The 18,917-nt window shown below is 33.1% G+C and overlaps 3 protein-coding genes across 3 annotated transcripts; all 3 read right to left on the reverse strand.

Moving 5' to 3' along the window:
- Window positions 1–366: 366 nt before the first annotated feature.
- On the reverse strand, window positions 367–4,754 carry LOC110998028 (cuticle protein 7-like). The gene is made up of 4 exons (XM_045629790.1): window positions 4,587–4,754; window positions 3,950–4,046; window positions 1,564–1,800; window positions 367–808 (listed from the first exon to the last, which is right to left on the reverse strand). The coding sequence occupies exons 1-4, from the start codon at window positions 4,692–4,694 to the stop codon at window positions 726–728; spliced, it is 525 nt and encodes a 174-aa protein (XP_045485746.1). The 5' UTR covers window positions 4,695–4,754; the 3' UTR covers window positions 367–725.
- A 2,130-nt stretch (window positions 4,755–6,884) lies between these two features.
- LOC110997797 (voltage-dependent calcium channel subunit alpha-2/delta-3-like) lies at window positions 6,885–10,886 on the reverse strand. Its single transcript, XM_022266118.2, has one exon. It carries the CDS (start codon window positions 10,844–10,846, stop codon window positions 6,905–6,907), a length of 3,942 nt encoding a protein of 1,313 aa, XP_022121810.2. The 5' UTR covers window positions 10,847–10,886; the 3' UTR covers window positions 6,885–6,904.
- Window positions 10,887–11,395: 509 nt separating this feature from the next.
- On the reverse strand, window positions 11,396–16,259 carry LOC110998117 (cuticle protein 19-like). Its single transcript, XM_022266581.2, has 4 exons — window positions 16,200–16,259; window positions 15,475–15,624; window positions 12,703–12,799; window positions 11,396–11,663 (listed from the first exon to the last, which is right to left on the reverse strand). Exons 1-4 carry the CDS (start codon window positions 16,209–16,211, stop codon window positions 11,530–11,532), a joined length of 393 nt encoding a protein of 130 aa, XP_022122273.1. The 5' UTR covers window positions 16,212–16,259; the 3' UTR covers window positions 11,396–11,529.
- Between the last annotated feature and the right edge of the window lie 2,658 nt (window positions 16,260–18,917).

Genomic DNA, 18,917 nt, shown 5'->3' on the forward strand with positions numbered 1-18,917 from the left:
TTACCTATATGAATAAACGATTTTCAATTTGCACTGCAATCATGCTGCAAGCACAAAGTCGGCACACTGTATGGAATGAAATAGAATAATTAAGATACAAACATCTCATGTCTAATGAAGTAGAAAGCACCTTTTTATAGATTTTATGTAGATATTCGTTTTAATACAGCTTCATACTTTTAGCCAGGCCTGAGGAAACTATCCAATTTTTATTCCGATTACAAAATAAAACATCCAATTTATTTTTTGTAGCGAACAACAAGTTTTATTTACATAACTGTACTGTTTCGAAACACGTGTTCTAAATATAAAAAATACTAGAATATACAAGTTGAACATAGTTATCGATTTCCATACCACCTAGACCTAACTTTACGATGTCGAATTTAGGTGTTGGTGTGCGCGTTCGTCGTAAAAATTCACTCCCATCATTTTTCTCCATCGCGCCTAAAGAAGTATAAATTCGCAATAAACTATAAACGTACATTTGTTTCATAAAAGATAAACTTAATAAATAAAATATATTTATTCTTTAACAATATGTTATAAACACGCAATTAGTACAATTTAATGAAATTACATTAAACAGCGGTTCTAATTATGCAAACATATATAACTTCTTCCAAGTAATGTACAATACAATAAATATATTCCTAATGATATTGTTAATTCTAATAATGTCCTTACAGTTTATATTACGTATAATTTACCTATACAACTAAGTTTCAGTAGTATTGTTGAGGTGGTCCATCGAAGCCGTCGAAATTATCATATTCCGGAAACTGAACGGGGCCTATTTTCGGATATACTGAAATATAAATAAATATGTATCTTTTATAAAAGCCTTGTAAATTGGGCAGTTGCAAATTTATATAGTTATATAAGCTTATAATCTACCGGCATCGATATTTAAGAATATCTGCAATATTGCAGTCTCTGGTAGTAGGTAATAAATTAGACTCTTATTTTTTCATACACACATTGTAATATAACACAAAAAAATAAATTAATAAGTCGACATTACTTATATTTTAGTTTTAAGGACCCATAAAAAAGTCATAGGGTTTTGTTAGTCCAGCGTCGCAAGCCCACAACAGTTACTGGCTAACTTCTTGAGCATTTAACAAGGGAGTTTTTATTATCATTTATCGCAACGCGGGACACAAACGTCAATTGATTAACCTATCACGCGATCGACACGTCACTCTTCCGTCGCCGCCCCATAGTGATACCTAAAAATCGCTTCTGCACATTAGTTCAAGATGTTTGCCGGTCTGTACCAGTAATGTTTTTTTATTTTTTATGGGGGGCAAACGGAGGAGGCTCACCTGTTAAGTGATACCGCCGCCCATGGAAACACTCAATGCGTTGCCGGCCTTTTATGAGTTGGTACCATCTTGAAGGATCTTAATTCGAATTAGTTTTAAGTGCTTGTTTTTGACAGAAGTTTTGCAGTTGACAATTAACTTCAAACAAAGAGTTTCATTTATTTGAACATTCCTCAAACAATCGCCACCAGATTTCATTAGAGTAAAGAAGCCTTCGTGTCATGATAATACTTACAAAATGGGGAGGCAGACGGATAAACTTCGGGTATAAATTGTTTCTGCACTTGTACCGGTACGGCCACAGGTTTCGCGACATATTGTACAGCAGGCTGTATGGGCTGTCTGTGGATTTGTGGGGTCACGTGGAGACTAGGACCGCTCTTGGAGACCAGAGCGTTGAAGCCATGTATTGAGTCTGCAGTGTAGTCTACTGTTCTTATTGAGCCATCTGGTTCCACAAGAGAGTACTGGCCTGAAATGATAGAATGGTTTTAATTGGGTAAAAGTTTATTAGGGAATATAAACAACGATTGTTATGTCTTACGTAGACGCTTATTTCGACGTTATTTGATATGTATTCTTTGAGAGCAGTGTTGGCGAAGTGGCTTAAGCATGAGGCTTTCATGAAGTATAGGGTTCGATTCTCGGCTGCACATCTGCTGGATTTTTTTCTATGTATATAGCATTCGAACGGGGAAGGAAAACATCATGGGGAAACCGGATTGCCTTCACACAATCACACTTCACAAAATCAATTATAATCTACTTGAAAATGGACACACTTTTAGAACCACAAATTGGTTGTAATTGTAGTTTGGGTAATTAGAAGGTAACAAGTTATTTTTAGGCGTAGTACAATGCATAATATATACATATTACAATTCGGTAGGAGTAGTATCAATTTATTACAATAGAAAGTCCGGGTGTTATATCTAAAATAATTTAGATTTTATATAAGACGTTATGTAGATAAAGAAGAGAAAGAAAAAACAAAAAAGCCTTCTTGTCCAGAGGAACCTAAGATGAGGTTCCAAATCTTTTACCTTTATCCTATCTTTCATCTTTAATTAACTAATTTTAATCTTACTTAAAAACAAAATTTTCATATACAATTCTAAACTTTTTACATTCACTAATAATCTGTAAAACCAACTTCTCAAGTTGTCCTATGCTAAAACGGAAAATATTCTTATTGTGCAACTATTAAGTATAAAATTGTTAGAAATTATTGTCACGTACCGTTAATGTCAAATGGAAGAGACTAACTAGTCCACAACACAGGGAATCTTAGTGTGACGGCTAGTGCATTTTCTTGTTTAACTTAAAGTCTACTAGTACTACTACTAAAAACATCAGTTTTTATGACAGACTCGGCCAAGCGTTGCTGTGGCTAAGGTTTTTGTTATATGACATAGTAGAGAACTATTCAAAGGAAACGGTATAAGAACTTATGTGAAACGTAGATAGCTTATGTAAATGGTTGGATTTTAACACGGCGCCATCTGTTAGAATTGTATCAAATAATAAACAAATAATTTGCAATAAAATAAAATTGCGACTATAATTAAATATCTAAGCTATCCTATCTCTTAAGTTGGACCAGACTGCTCACGGTGTGCCAATTTCATTTAAAATCGGTTAAGTAGTTTAGGAGTCCATCGCGGACAAACATCGTGACAGGAGATTTATATATATTAAGATATAATAAAGTTACTTCTTTATCTCATAAGATAACTACAATAGAGGCTTTATAATAATAACATTTAACTCGACATTTTGAGCATTTTTCAGTTATCATCTGCGAGATGTTGCTGATACAAAATAAATAGTAATTAGAGTAAGAAGATATTTAATCTTATATAAATTTTATAGTTTACTTTATATCTATTCAATAGTAGTAGTATAAGGTTCTTAAGAATTATTTCTACCGTGTGTTTCTACAGTTAACGTTCGCTAATCGTTGACCTGTTCCTAACAATGGTTTTTGTTTAAAAACTGTGAAGCACGCAGTTCAGAAAACATGTAACAAGCACTATTATGCAAAATGACCAAATAATTACATGCCAAATTAGCATATTTACAACAGTAATTTATTCGTTGTTGTGGCATATGACATAAACGGCATACATTTGAGAATGGTATTTGATTTTTCCCATTATGATTATTTAACCTGTATATTAATGTTTGACATACATTTTTATACTATTATTACTCTCAGGTAATTCATTGAAGCGGATTATCAAAAGTGGGGCTTTTAAATAAAAAATTTCATAAAATGTTACTTCTATTTTGTTACTTTTTTATATATATAAGAGGAATCCGATTGGCCGCCGCCAATACACTCACATTGCCAGAAGGCCCGAAAGTGCGTTACCGGCCTTTTAAATTTGTAGGCATTTTTCTTGCAGGACCCTAAGTAGAATGGGCAGCTGGTTCAATATTGTATTAACTGACTTTATTGATACTTAATGTCTAAGAGTAAAAAAAGGTTAAATACAATAACCACAAGGTATTGTATTTTAATAAAATATTTTATTTTGCTAATGATATAAATTTGTTCGTAGTTCAATATTTTAACACTATGTAATCTTTAATTAAAAATATTTTCTTTCCATTCTTACCCTTGACAACATCCCCATCTCTTGTCTCGTGTTGGGACTTTACGTCCCCAGTAGAGGGGTCTGCAACTCCATAATTATAGGTATATTTTGGACGATCCTGAAATAACATTTTAAATTAATGAAATTATTATTCATATAGATTTATTTATTTTTGAGCTCAATATGGTCTTTAATCTTTAGAACGATTTAAAATATACGCTATTATAGTAAAACTGTAAAAAGTATAATTAGAAAATGAAATGAATGAAAATGAAAAATACTGCTTCAAAAGTTTGTGTATTTTTTTCTTATATTGCTCAAAAGGTATAAGAATAGCGTATAAAAATAATAGATTAGTGGCGATTTAGGTAGTTTTTGATCTGGGCCGTAGATTTTTATATCTGTTTCCTGATCATTAATCAATCTAATAGGCGATGAGCCAACTGTGCCTGACAGACGTCTACTTTTTGGGTCCAACGCAACTCGGTTTCACGATGTTTTCCTTCACCGTTCAAGTGCTTAATACGCACATTCAAAGTCCATTCTTGCACAGCTAGGGATTGAACCTACTGCCTCAGTGTCGCCCAAAGCACACCGCTCTAATAGTGTAAGGAAATTTAAAAAATTACCTTTCTTATTAAACTCCTAATATACTTACATAATATTCATTATAGCCTGGATCAAAAGCTGGATTAAACACCGCACTTAGTTTCGGTGCAGCATTAACACAAGCAAACACACACACTAATACACAAAAAAATCGCATATTTAAAACACAAATTGCGTGTTATTCTCTTTGATTTTTCCCCCGAATAAAACAATTGCCTTGCAAACCTCTCTTATATGCCTTCTATAGGCCTTGGCTAGACAAAAATTTTCTTCGTCTAATTGTGAAAAGCTTCGCACGACGCAATGGCGAATCTCATGTAGATTAGATTATGCAATTTTATGGAACATTACTTATGTGAACTGTGTTTTGTTATAATACAAGTTTCATATAAAGTTTTTAATAGCCGGCAACCCACCTACTAAAATGGGTGTCCATGGTGTGCGATGACGTCCTTTTTTAGTCGTCCCGTAACTTCATTTAAAATAACTATAAATTCAAAAGTAGTTTACAATTGCAATCTGACATAATTAAAGTATAAATTATCTACATACTATAAGTTTATAAAAAAAATTGCACTAATTTTAATTCTCAAAACAGACTACTAGAAATCGAAACAAAAACTCTATATAGTTAATAATATATTTAGCATTATAATTTTGTTTCATTTTATTATGATATAGGTTTTTTATGTTGTAATTTATTTATACGGGTAACATAAATTATATCTAACCAAAACACAATTATACTAAAGATATAGAAAAGGATGGAATACATCATACATGATTCCAATATACAAAAATGTTCAAATATTTACTAAAGGAAATTAATAAAATGACTAAGTAAAACTTAATTCATATTTGTGTATGTGGTGTGTGCTTATGATGCAGTCAATTTGGCATAACAACATTGTACAAATTAACATAGCTAGTATATCGGCTAAAAATTAAAACGTCTATAAAATAGTAACTCCAAGGGCTAGGAAGCCTTGTTGTATTGGTATCTGAATAAAGTATTTGTCTGTACTAATTGAAATTACAAGGCCTGCCATTGTTCATAAATTGCTGGAACCAAAATAACATTAATCTCGCCACACAATGGAAATGAACAAACTAAGGAAACGTAAAATGCTATTTTCGAGTCGTAATTCCGGAAAAGTTTTTTTTTACAACAAATTTTATATTTTCAAAAACCACATACCTCTAACACATGGCCTATTCGTCATTTAAAATTTTTTAAGTTAAAAGATCCCTTGTAAAAATCAGGCAAGTTGACGTATGTATGTATGTAATGAATACGCCCTTTATTTGAGAACTGGCAGTAAATGTAAAATTAGAAGAATTTAAATACATTAAATTTCTTTATTTTGACGTTCATAAGTGTACATAATGTTACCAACATGAATAAATGATTTTTGATTTGATTTGAATAGTTTTTTAAATGCATCATTTATCATTATTTAATTATCTCATGTAATTAATTACTTTTTAGAGAAAACTTATAATTATATAGCCTATCAAACTGCACTTATTTCGTTCTTTGTCAAGATTAGGCATAAGCTTATTTTACAATCATTTACCGTACATACGTGTATACACACACGTATGTGTGTATATGTGTTCATTGTATAGATATAATATTATCTCCGAGGTAATCTGTGTCTCACGGTTATTGTAGGACGGAATTTGAGAGTTACATACCTATAAATATAAATCCTTCAAAATACAAAGAGCTGTATAAGACAGTACAATTTAAAAACTTAGAGAATATACATAAATGAGAAGATAGAAGTATTTAGATTAAAATCTTTAGCTCACTAACAGTAAACTTTACTGTGGATTTTTATTGTTAAGTAATCTACAAGTAACAAGTGGTTTTTATGAAAAACCTTCATTAAAGTAACAACGCATATTTTATGATCTATGTAAAAACAACTACAAGACTTTAATAATCTAGATCATCGAGTTCTATGCATCTATCACATGAACAGAAGATAGAAAACAAAAGTTATTGATGCACGATTACATGTACAATTATTGCAGATGGGTATTAAGGTTAAAAGGACCACAACGAAAAAGAAATTAAATTATAAAGAAATCAAATTATAAATAAAAGCTTTGGATTATTATTTATTTATTGCGGACTGTTTTTCATTATTACAGATTTAAGTTAAAACTAATACTATAAGACACCATTGATTAGAACAGACCTAATACACAATTGTTGTCTTCTTACAGACTTCAATTTAAATTTAGAATTGGGCAAATATGCATATTACAATGAGCTTATTATATAGAATATTGCTCATTGATTTTATAGAGAGTTTATAGACTAACGCTATTCTGAAATAGAAGTAATTAATAAAGTACTTACAAAGTATTCAGGCTATGAATGTTGAAAAAATATCTATTGTGAATTATATGAAAGGTAAACATGCAGCAAAATATTATAGTCTCAAGCTTCATACTATTAGCACCATCTTCAGGATCCGGCAGCCAAGGCCCACATTGTCTATACCCTTCTTCAAAAGAGTAATTATGAGGATAACATGTAGTAGGCGGAGGTCGAGCCGGTAAGGGTACTCTATTGCGCCAACAAGCAAGCCGACTGGCTGAACCTCTCAGAGTGGTATCATGTTTCATTTCTACAAGTTCATTTACCAAGGAGTTATTCAAAGGAACTCCTTTATACGGACACGTCTTATAAATAGCGATTAGTATGAGATTTGTTTGAGGTATTTCACTTGCGACCAGAGGCCATGTACATGGCTTAGCTGGTCGATTTAATGCTTCAGTAGCTTTTTTATTTCTCTGCAACTCATATAATGGCCTGCTTCTATCACAGGCAGTAAATTTCGTTCGATTAAGTAATACACGATCATCGTGCAGTCTCTCATACTTTTCACGCTCGAAGTCACGACGCAGACGCTTACGTCGTTTCTCCTTCTCAAATTCAGTGTCGCAATTTACTGTTCTATAAGATAAAATAAAATATAAAGAAGTCATCAATTCACGCGATATATAGTGTATTGCTTTAATTGATCTCCATAACGATATAATTATAGAGGATATTGTTGGAGCTGCTGCGCTAAGGTCTTCATCTTTTGGAGGAAAACAAACACCTTGATAATCGTGGACCCAACGTACTTTGAAGATGCTAGCATTGAGTAAAGCTTTCATTGCTATGGGATATTCATTGGCAAGGTGTTTATTCATAGTTTCGTCGTTATCTTGGTCAGCGACAATCCATCCAGCGTCATCGATTAAAACGCAAGCCCAGTTTTTCCCATCACAACGAGCCTCACACTTTAATTCGTCTTCAAGAGCACAGTGATAATTTGTTATAGATTCTAGTAAGTCATTTAAATGTCTGGGATAAAAATGATAGCCGGCGACACCAATAATCCCTTGCTTCTTTGGATGACTTAGAGTTCTGGCAGCTGTCAACCATTGCCAACGTTGACCAAGAGGGGGAATTTCAGGTTCAGTGTTTCTGAGCGTTTGAACAGCTGGTATGGGTGCGTGTATTATAAGCGTGTCAGGGTATGCACTCGCTCGGCGATACCATGCTTCTGATGGGCCCATTGGCCATACCGAACCTTCAGGTGGATCTGCATGAGCACTTGTTGCATGATATAATTGCCAACGAGTCAAACCATTCTCAGTAGCAAAGAATGCCGTGTTGGATCCAAGAAGACATGCAGAACAGTCTCGATCCGTATCAGGGTCTTCGTGTTCAAGAGCCCACTGTCTGGTGGCAATTGCCTCTTTACTTAGCCTTCCCATTAATTCCATATCACATTGATAAGGTTTCTCAAGCAATGTTAGTGGTATTGGTGAGAATAAATGTTTGATTTTCTTTGACAAAAAGTTAGGTTCATCCCTTCGACGTCTAAGAAAATGAAGAACTTCTAACTCTCTAGAATCGAAATGAGGATCTACATGCCTACAATATAACCATTCTGGATGTACTGCAAAGTCTGTTCCTAATAAAGCACTGAGCGCATCTTCCGCTAGCTTTTGTGTGAAATCTGCATTGGGTACGGCGTGTTGGTGGTTGTACTTTGGAAGAGAAACTACAAGCGTGTAATGATTACGAATACGTTTCCAGTGGTAATCTCTCATCTCTAGAATTACTCGCATTCCTTTTTCATAGACACTTTTAACAAACATTGTCTTTGAGCCTTTCGGTTCGTCAATAACTATTGCGTTTCTAAAATCGAGCCATTCTTGTGGATATTCTCTGGCATAATGATCTACGGCTGGCTGTTCAACATCTAATAAATCAACAGTTCGATATCCAGGTCTTAATATATCTCCGTCAAAAACGGGTTTTGTGTTATCGTGCAGTACAATATTACCTCGGTGATCTACCAAAAAGAGGGTCCCACCAGAGCCCGTTAAATAATAAGGGAATAGTAATTTTAAATGATCAAGAGGTATGTCTACACCAGCTACTCCTAACAGACGATTGACCGGATACGATCTTGTAGAATTACGCTGTTTTTCTTCGTCTAATTTTATCGTTATATTTTCAAATGTAGTACTTTCAAAAACCGGAATAGAAATGCTTACTTCTAGTCTATAATTAACTTCTTGATCTTCATAGTACTGACCATATTTATGTAGTTTTTCCATATGTATGACGTCCTTACTAGCCGTTTTTAGGAATTTATTTTTATTCTTTCGCAATTGCCGATAACGATATTCTTGCTCTGCATTTTCTTTTTGTTGCCAATAGAATTCACCACGACGCGGATCTTCCATATGAGCATATACGTCACTATGGACTTTTATCCGTTGTTTTCTTTGACCTACTAATGGTCGTTCCATCACACGAAGTATCCTCATAACTTGCTCCGTCACATCCGAATCAGTAATAAGTTCTGCGAAATAGCCATCTCGCTCACAACTTAACGCGTTTGCTAATACTCGAGTATTGTCTCGTAGACCGTATTGGTCATGTAGCCACATGATAAATAGTCTGATTTTTCCATCAGGGTCTAATTGTTGCATTAACTTGGTGTAGTCTATATACAAACTATCGGTTACTAAAACTATTGCTTGCTGGCAAGACGGCGGCCTGTCAAGTTTTCTTTGCTTCTTTAATAATTGAACAGAATACGCAAGGACATCTCCTATCATGGACTCGTTTTTCATTTTCTGATTTTTAAGAACTGCTATCATAGCTGCTGTATTCACATTATTAGCGGGAACTAGTTTGTCATTAAAGCAACTTATTGGTGATTTAACAGTTCTGTTAAATCGTAACACATTCACAAAATCGTCATCTGTTAAAGCGTTTAAAAGTGTTCCAGTGAAATGTTCAGCTGTCACTTTATTTGATGAATTGTACATAGAGCCCGAAGCGTCTAATAAAATAAGAATGTCGCGAGGTGCTCCACCAGCACTTACGTACCATGGTCTTAAACGACAGTCAAATACGTCATCAGCATCAATATTTACATTGTACAAGCTTTGCCATAAGGCCGCGGGATAATGTCTTAAAAATCCCTGGGCACTACAAAAATACTGAAAGTCAAGCGTAGCATCTTGGGCATAATTCTCACGAAAAGTGGATAGCAGTCCTTCGGACCAATATAAGTGTGGTGTTACTTTAGAATCACACGTGAACACTTCTGCTGCAACGTGAGAACTGCTTGCCTCTAATGAAATCTTTGCATTAAAATGTGTACTCTTTTGTAATTTTATTTTATTTATGCTTTTACAATTAGACGAAAATTCCCACTCACTTTCAGTAGGTTCCACTTTTTTCAAAATATCTAAGTCGACACTATTATCAAATGTATAGTTTGGCGGTGCTTCAAGTTTGTTTTTCATTATATTTTTCGAGAGCTCTTCTGCTCGACGCATAATAGCTTCGGCGGCTTTTCCTCGTTTTTCAAAGACATCTTCTAAAGCTTTAGCTACTTTTTCCAAAATTGCTGACCCATTTCTTACTTCTACCGTGATATCTGAGAAACCTTTCAATAAAACATCTCTTCTAACAACCTTTTCTTCTATTTCAAATAATCTTTCACGTATTTCGTTTGCCCAGTCGTTTATTTGTTCTCGAGTAATTAACTTCGGCTTATCGTGTTGTTTCTTTATTATTGACGGTTTAATTTGAGTTTTCGTTATGTTGGATACTACCAATGGAGTGTTTTTAATTTTGCTTTTATTTACTAACAGCCTGTCTTGGTGCTCCACTAGCGATTTTCTAATATTGTCCTCATCGTTTGTCGGCGCGTGCTTCGTGTCCAACAAGTCTACCAGCAAAGCAATAAAAAATAACCACAAATATAAATTCATTTTAGAATACTGGATTCACATTTTAAGTCTTGATTTTTGATGATCACACTTCCACAACAAAGAGAGTACTGAGGAGTCTTGTGATTTTGGCACGATGTAAAGTAACGCCAGACTGTCTGGCGTCGAGGAATGCTGGTCTGCGTAGGCATTAGCGCAATCCTTAGAATCTGACCTGGCCTATATTTGTATGAATGTTATAAAAATGTAGTCTAGAGGGCTATATTTTATTAATATGAGACTTTTAATTCTAACACAGAAAACTTTTAGTAGAAAGGCACAGAAGCATTTTTTAATATTTAATCAACTTTGTAATTACCGGCCGTGGATGTTAAAATAATTTAAAGTGAGAAATAATATATTTATAATTTATTTATTATATAACTAAAAATATTTTTACACAATCTTAAGTATATAATAACATTGAAATAACATGTCTACTCAGGTACTCAGTGTAACAAATCCGATAAAATAACAAGAAACACATATTATATCGAGATCTAAATTTAAAATAATTTTACAATTAAATAACATTTTTACCCATTTAACGTGAACAATAATAACAGTCACTTTTAGAACATTAAATATGTATGTATTAATAAAATATCATTCGGTTCAATGAAAAAACACTTACTAAAAGTCATTGCCCTACTCCTAATTTGTCAGACATACTATATCTTATGCAATTAATGTACGAAATGGGCTTCATGAGGCGAAATAGGTGCAGTTCTATGGACAACAGCATTGAAACCATGATGTTTGTCTGCTGTATAGTCCACAGTGCGGATAGCGCCATCTGGTTCGACCACAGAGTATTGACCTGAAATGTCAACGAGTATATTATTTATAAGCAGGGGTAGGTAGCAATGTGAGGTTAAAATATCACACTTTTGTGGGTTTGCAAAGGAAGTGCCTTGTGAATGGACTGTGGAAGACTTCCAGTGTCATTAATTTAAATGTATCACTTAATTTGATACATGGACATATTGGTAAATGTATTAACTACATTTAAACTTGTGAAAAGTTATTTTAAGTGCAGCGTTTTAGTAATCCGGAGTTCTTTAGATTGATCCTAACGAAAGAACATCTGTTTGGGTTCTTCACGAAATATAAATGAAACATTCAACTGCTCTATTTACTTTAATAAATAGAGTTCGGATCAAATAAGGATCATCGTCAGTACATAATAATAATTTTGGCTTCCGAGTACATGATGGTGCGACACGCCTACGTAAGATAATTTAGGTAAAAGTTAAGCAGAAGAAAAATTATATAATAGGTGAAGTTAGGCCCTAGTCATTGTATTATGCAATGTTAAAATGTTCTATTTGCCCGGAACTAAAATGACTACAGATATTTGACTGATTTATGTGCATATTTATAAATAACTAGACAGACGTTGACTTGCATGGTATTTCATGCCATTAGGAAATTAAAGTATGAAAGTACTGACTTCAGCGCCATCTTCCGGGCTGATTTGTGAATCTAAATCATCCAAGGCGCCACCCAAACGCATACAGCGTTTTAAGAAGAAAACGGCGCATGGGGAAAACGAAAGTAATATACAGAAATTATCTGTCTGCCAACCCAAAGTATGCTACCACGTAATTCGCGAGTCATCTGAGTGTCTATGGACGGTGGTATCACTTAACATAAGATGAGATGAGCCTCCTACCCGATTGCTCTCTATTCTATGAAAAAAAAGAGAACTTTATCTAAATTATAAGGATTTATACAGAGTATATAGTAATTATAAAGAATTATACCAGCTTCTTATTGAATTCTTTATAGTAATTTGTATTTACAATATTATGCTCTTGGCAATCATTAATCTGGTTAGGTTTGAAAGATACAGTTACCTGTGACCACATCTCCGTCGCGACTTTCATGGTGCGTTTTAATATCTCCTGTATGAAAATCGTTGACACCGTATTTAAACACGTACTTTGGGTAAGCCTGTAAACAAATATTAAATATTATGCAAAACGTAAACGGGCAACTTGATCATAGTTTTATTTTATACATATAATGTTGGGGTTAGCAGTGTTGGCCCAGTGGCTTTAGTGTGCGACACTCATCCCTGAGGTTGTAAGTTCGATCCCCGGCTGTGCACCAATGGACTTTCTATGCGCGGAATTGATACTGACTCGTACGGTGAAGAAAAACTCAGCATTTTTTGGGCATCTGAATGAAACCCTGATGGCAAGACACTTTTTGGCTCCCAGAACCAGCGGTTTTATAACCGGTTTCCGGTCTTCATCGATGATAATTTAGAGGTTTTGATTGCGATTGGTACCCAACCGAGTGATGTTTCTCTAGCTATTGATCTATTTGGATTCCATAAAGAAAATAGCGTATCCATTCTTAAAAAACATTGCACATTTTATTTTACCAATTCTAGTCGTAATAACAAAATATTTTAAAATAATTTGTTTTAGCTTGATTTCGAGAATATTCAGTCACGGGTTTACTAAAACAGCAAGAAACGATTTAGTACCTTGATATCAATCATAAGTGAAACTACGGAACGTTACGCCAACTTCACGGCACTGACGCTGAATCAGGCTAATTATTATTTTACGGAATTAGTTAATATTAATAAATATATCAACGTTTATTAATCAACTTTATGAAAAGAAAAACTGGAAAAATTCTTGCCATTTTTTCGCGTACTTGTCACACCCTTGATTTGCGAGCGGGTAGTAAATAAATATATATACATATGTGAGTGTATATATATGTTATTTACAATGGGAGTATTCCTGTATAACTTAACACAAGGTGGCTCACCTGAAGTTCGTTCTATACAATTAGTTTTTTTTAATTTGGGCTTGTAAAACTTATTTTTTTAAAGCATATTATACTTATCTATAAGTATAATATTATTAATATATAAGTATAAAAAGTGCTCTAAGAACTAGTAAACATAAGAAATAAATCACCGTCACACATGTCAGACTAAATGCATGTTACTCTTACTACATACTTAACCTATGAACACCAGGTTTGATTTCTGTGGAAACAATAATTGCTCTCTCTTAACTCGCTTTCTATTTACCGACTTAAATCTGTCAAATCAATATTATTTGTATTAGGTTAATAATTCAACCTTAAATTTAGTAAGTAAAAACATATCTACTTACATAAAGCATATACGTGCAAAAGATGTAACATTGCTTGGTGAACTTGGTCACATAGTCTTATATAATTTGACACCAACGCATTCGTTTACATCATATTAGTAATATTTATGCTTACGCATATATTGAATAATTTAATAAATTATGATTTGTATTATCTTATTATCACATTTATATTGAATAAGCTAAAGTTTGAATGGTATTGTGTATGTACCAAAAGCATCTTATGACAAAAAGCATAAACTTTAGGATTTCTATATAGTATGGAAATATAGTGAAAAGTCTTCATGTATGACCAGAAACTGTTTTGCTTGGTTTTCACTTGAATAAACTCTGTGGGAAAATGTCAAGGTCATTGATATGAAAACAATTAAAGACATCAGCTATTCATAGTTTGAAAAACATAATGGAAAATGATTTTGTATTCATTCACTTTTCCTTTGTTCGATTGAAGTTGAATGTGCTATTAGTAAAAAGACACAAACACATTTTAAGTAAAATTATAAAGAATAGGTATTCTTAAGTAATAATAACTATTTATTTGGATTTTTTTTTTAACATTGATTCGTACCCCACTTACACTTCTATTATGTATACAGTCCACTAGTCCAACCGTAAATGAAGTTTTAATATTAATAACAATTGTAACAAAAAAAAATGAAATATCCCACATTTTGTATTTTATATATTTTTCAAATCAATTAATTTCGTATTATTTGATAAAGACAAGTTTTATTATTAACTAGCGACCCGCCCCGGCTTTGCACGGGTGCAATGCTAATACTAAATACACTACAGAAAATCTGTGAACGTTGTATATAAAAATGTGGGTTATCCATAAGAGATAGACATATACCATCAGCGACTTTTCTGTAGACCTTTTCAATATGTACAATACTTAGTGCATTATTTTGATATCTACGTTTGCAATGTAAGCGGAAAAAATGTAATTATTTACGACATCACATTAGGAACCTCAAAAATAACAGTACTTCTCCACTATTTAATGGATGTTATTATACATATAAACCTTCCTCTTCATCTATCTATTAAAAAAAACTGCATCAAAATCCGTTGCGTAGTTTCGATTTCGAAGATTTAAGCATACAAAGGGACATAGGGACAGAAAAAGCGACTTTGTTCTATAATATGTAGTGATAATTTGTTCCTTATTCAATATATATTTTTTGTACTAAATACGATTCTCCTTCGAATTCTTCGCGACAGATAAAACACTACATAGCCGCTCCATATATTCGGTAGAGGGCAGATGATTAAAAAGCATTGTCAAACGCCTATCTTTTACCTAAGCAATGCCACTTAGTTTAGCAAAAAACTGCTAGTACAAACTAAAATTTAAAGCGAAATATTTTTTTAAAATTTATGTTCACCTTAATTTATTTATTTATTAGTATTTTAGAAAAGATAGTTTGTTACCTATTCTGTAGGAATATCTTATATAAGATGTGCAGTACTCTAATTGTTACTTACGTAATAATCTACATGATGGTCTTCAGCTACATAATGATGAACAGGCCGGTGGATAGCTTGAGCAAATGATCCCTCTGACTGCAAGTCTTGAAGTTTTGGATATGTTACTCGGCAGTTTACGCTCACTGCCAAAAGAACGACCGCAAAACTCTGTAATATGAAGAAAACGCGATAAGTTTTCACTGTATTAAATGTTATGAAAAATGTAATTTAAAATATTACACATTTAAACACATATAACATATATTCATTAACCTCTGCTGCGACGAGATGCTCCTACAGGCAATTGTATTTAGTCATAGTAGTTACTATTACTAAATACAATCAATAATATTATTAAATTCGTATCACTAAGATATCACAATTCTCTGGCAGAAAATTCCAGATGGAACCTTTTGTAAAAGGCCGGCGACGCACCAGTAAGCCTTCTTTTATACTGTGTTAGGGTTTGGGTGCCCGAACAACCTCATGACACCACATAAAGTACACCGATTTTTGTAGAACTTCACTAATAAAGCTATTATAAATTTAAATTTTCTTAATTTTCTATATAAAACTTTAAACTACGCTTAAACACTCCTTAAGAGATAATATGTAACATAGTCTGAATTCTCTGTAATTCAATGTTTTTATTATTGAATTTAATTTAAATTTTCCTAACGTTGTATATACTTAAATCTGTTTGAGAAAAGCGTACTCATTTAGACATGTATGATCGTTCTTACCTTAAACTCCATGTCTTACAAAATAAACAACCACAAATGAATACTAGACACTGAGTACTGTGCAGTGCGTGACACGCACCCACCTTTATATTATATAGACTCAAGAGGTGGTAACGAATAATTGAAACATTATTTGTTCCGTCATGGTGTAGGTCTTCTCTGCTCTCATTTTTTTAACATAATTATAGCATCAAATATGAAAAACACGTTGAATTTTATTAAACAAAATATTTTTAATTAATATAATGCGTTGTTCATCTGTTTATATTTTTAGTTATAAACGAATATGGAAACGTCTTTTAACAGTCAACCTAAAGAAGAGAAGAAAACTTTATTATACGAGTAGTAATTAACTTTATATAGTTAAAAGTTTTGTTTCGTTGAACAATTTTTAAGTTGAGTAGCGAAAAGAGTTCCTAAAGGATATCTTAAGAATGCCACGTTGGGAACGCTCAATTTTAAACATTGAAATTTATTAGTCTATATATATATGTGTGTGTGTGTGTGTGTGTATTCAATGCTACACCGATAAGCGGTAAGATAATATTGACTGGCATAACGCAGTATAGTTCTAATAGAAGATCAGCGGTTGACCTGTTTCGATTTTTTACGCTCTCTGCGTACCCCGTCTGGAAGCAGGCGTGATAATCATTATAAATATTTTTTATGTACTAGGAAGATATTCTGATGTTAAGTGATACCGCCGCCCATGGACAATCACATTGCTAGAGACTCGCAAGGGCGTTACCGACCTTTTAAGAATTGGTACGCTCTTTTCTTGAAGGACCCTAAGTCGAATTGGTTCGAAATCTTTCTTTACATTCAGACAACGCATTCTTTAAACTATTTTAATTTTTAGAAGAACCTCAATAGTCTATGTACATAAATTCTGTTATTACCGAAATAACAACTGAACGATAAATTATGTAAATAATGCCAATTATCAAAGAATTATTATTTATTTCTATTATTCAACCCTATTAACTCGTAATTGAGTTACTGTAAACATCAGTTCTGAAGTTCAATGATTATTAATGTAACAATATAATACTTATTTAATTAAAATAATATATATAGTATTGATGAGTTTCACTAACCATATATTACGTGCACGAACATCAATTAAAATAATCTTTTGTATAATAAAAATATTAAAATCAATTAATATACTATTGTTTTGTTTATAGGATAAGGGTACACGAGCCGACGTGTAAAAAGGATAGTCATCATCATAATCAGCCTATGGGCACCAATTATAGTGGTTGCCGCTCAGTGAAAGTAAGAATAAGAAGAAGTATGCTTCTTCTTTACAAATGTAGGTTGTATCTCCCAGAAATGAGAAGTGGAGCGGGCTGTGGAGTAAAATAGATGACGGATGAAATTTTGATTTAATACGGCTCGTACTGTTGAACAAGGCAGGAAGGGAACTCAAACCTCTTCAGAACACTCTTTATAATACACTTTATAGAATACGCATAGAAACGTATGAATGCTTCCTCTAAGCCCTAAGCCTGTTCATAACAGTGTAAAAATGCTAACAATGACGACAAATAGTGTATTGTTTCACGCTTATTAATAAAACCCGAATTAGTAATCGCTGCGATGAAAAGGCGTAAATTATTTTATTTAAACCAGCGTAATCATTGTGTCTTGTATGTCTTGTATTTTGTGTGGGAGGGTTATGTTAAATAAATTTCAAATAATAGGTTTAATATACGAAAGTTATGGGTGAAGTGAAATAAGAATTGTGTTTTGTCTAATAGTGGGTACACGCCTTGATAGATGCAATGAAATTCAATGACCAACTACAACACGATTAAGTAATTCAATTTACCTTCTTGCATTGCATTTCCTTCCGATGTATTCCGTGGGAGTCAAAAACAATCGATGTTTCTATTACACAGTTATTAAAACATTGCTATAATAATCAAACTAAATATTGCAATTAATATATAGTGGATTATAATTTTACATTTCTACCAAAAGACGATAAAGTTTGGAGTTCTTATTGATACGAATTAAACGCCCTTATGGCATTTTTCTAAGAAAGAATAGTTACTACCCTCAATTAAGATATATGGATTGAAATGTTTCGAGAAATCGACAGTACGGCCGTGCCGCTTTTTTCACTGTTGTGCCCCCAGATGGCGGTGTTAGAACTCTTCCGTCCTTAGGTTTAAATGGAAGGGTAATGAAAAGGTATTTGGGTAGTCTTCATGGAAATAAAACAGCGTGGCCTAAGAGATAGTTTAGACTTTAGTACAATGTATTTACTTTTTCGCCTTCGTTTAGGCAATAAGTCTGACTCTCCATAATCGCAATTGAACGATTGTCAGACATTTAGTTGAAAGTAGGTTTGGAATTACATAACATTTGTCGCGTATTAGTGACATATTGTAGTGAAGTAAAACATAAAATGAGAAATCACCATTACTTGGCACTACGTGACTAGAATAGACTATTTTTGTCTACTGCTTTTCTCGCTATGGTTAATGTAGACATGAAATAATTTGTCGGTTTATTAAAATCATATTCATTTCTTTTGACTTAATATTATTATATTGAGACTTAGTATTAAAGAAACGCTGTTCTAAATCATTTGCGATATTTGTTTTAAAGTAAGCCGTGATTCCCATAGCCATTTTGTATGATGATTTGCTATTTTGAAGAAGTATCGAGAGTTTTTTACATCGGCAAAAATAAAACTAAAATAAATAT

Source organism: Pieris rapae, chromosome 10 (assembly GCF_905147795.1).
Source record: "Pieris rapae chromosome 10, ilPieRapa1.1, whole genome shotgun sequence".
Classification (NCBI taxonomy): domain Eukaryota; kingdom Metazoa; phylum Arthropoda; class Insecta; order Lepidoptera; family Pieridae; genus Pieris; species Pieris rapae.

Bases quoted from the DNA above. Each gene is read 5' to 3' on its own strand.
- LOC110998028 (XM_045629790.1), bottom strand. From the start codon at position 4,694: ATGCGATTTTTTTGTGTATTAGTGTGTGTGTTTGCTTGTGTTAATGCT. The intron at 4,047-4,586 runs GTAAGTATATTA...ATGTTATTTCAG, and splicing joins CAGGCTATAATGAATATTAT to GATCGTCCAAAATATACCTA. The intron at 1,801-3,949 runs GTAAGAATGGAA...CTATCATTTCAG, and splicing joins AGATGGGGATGTTGTCAAGG to GCCAGTACTCTCTTGTGGAA.
- LOC110998117 (XM_022266581.2), bottom strand. The intron at 12,800-15,474 runs GTAAGTAACAAT...ATTTGTTTACAG, and splicing joins ACCATCATGTAGATTATTAC to GCTTACCCAAAGTACGTGTT. The intron at 11,664-12,702 runs GTAACTGTATCT...TTGACATTTCAG, and splicing joins CGACGGAGATGTGGTCACAG to GTCAATACTCTGTGGTCGAA.
- LOC110997797 (XM_022266118.2), bottom strand. From the start codon at position 10,846: ATGAATTTATATTTGTGGTTATTTTTTATTGCTTTGCTGGTAGACTTG.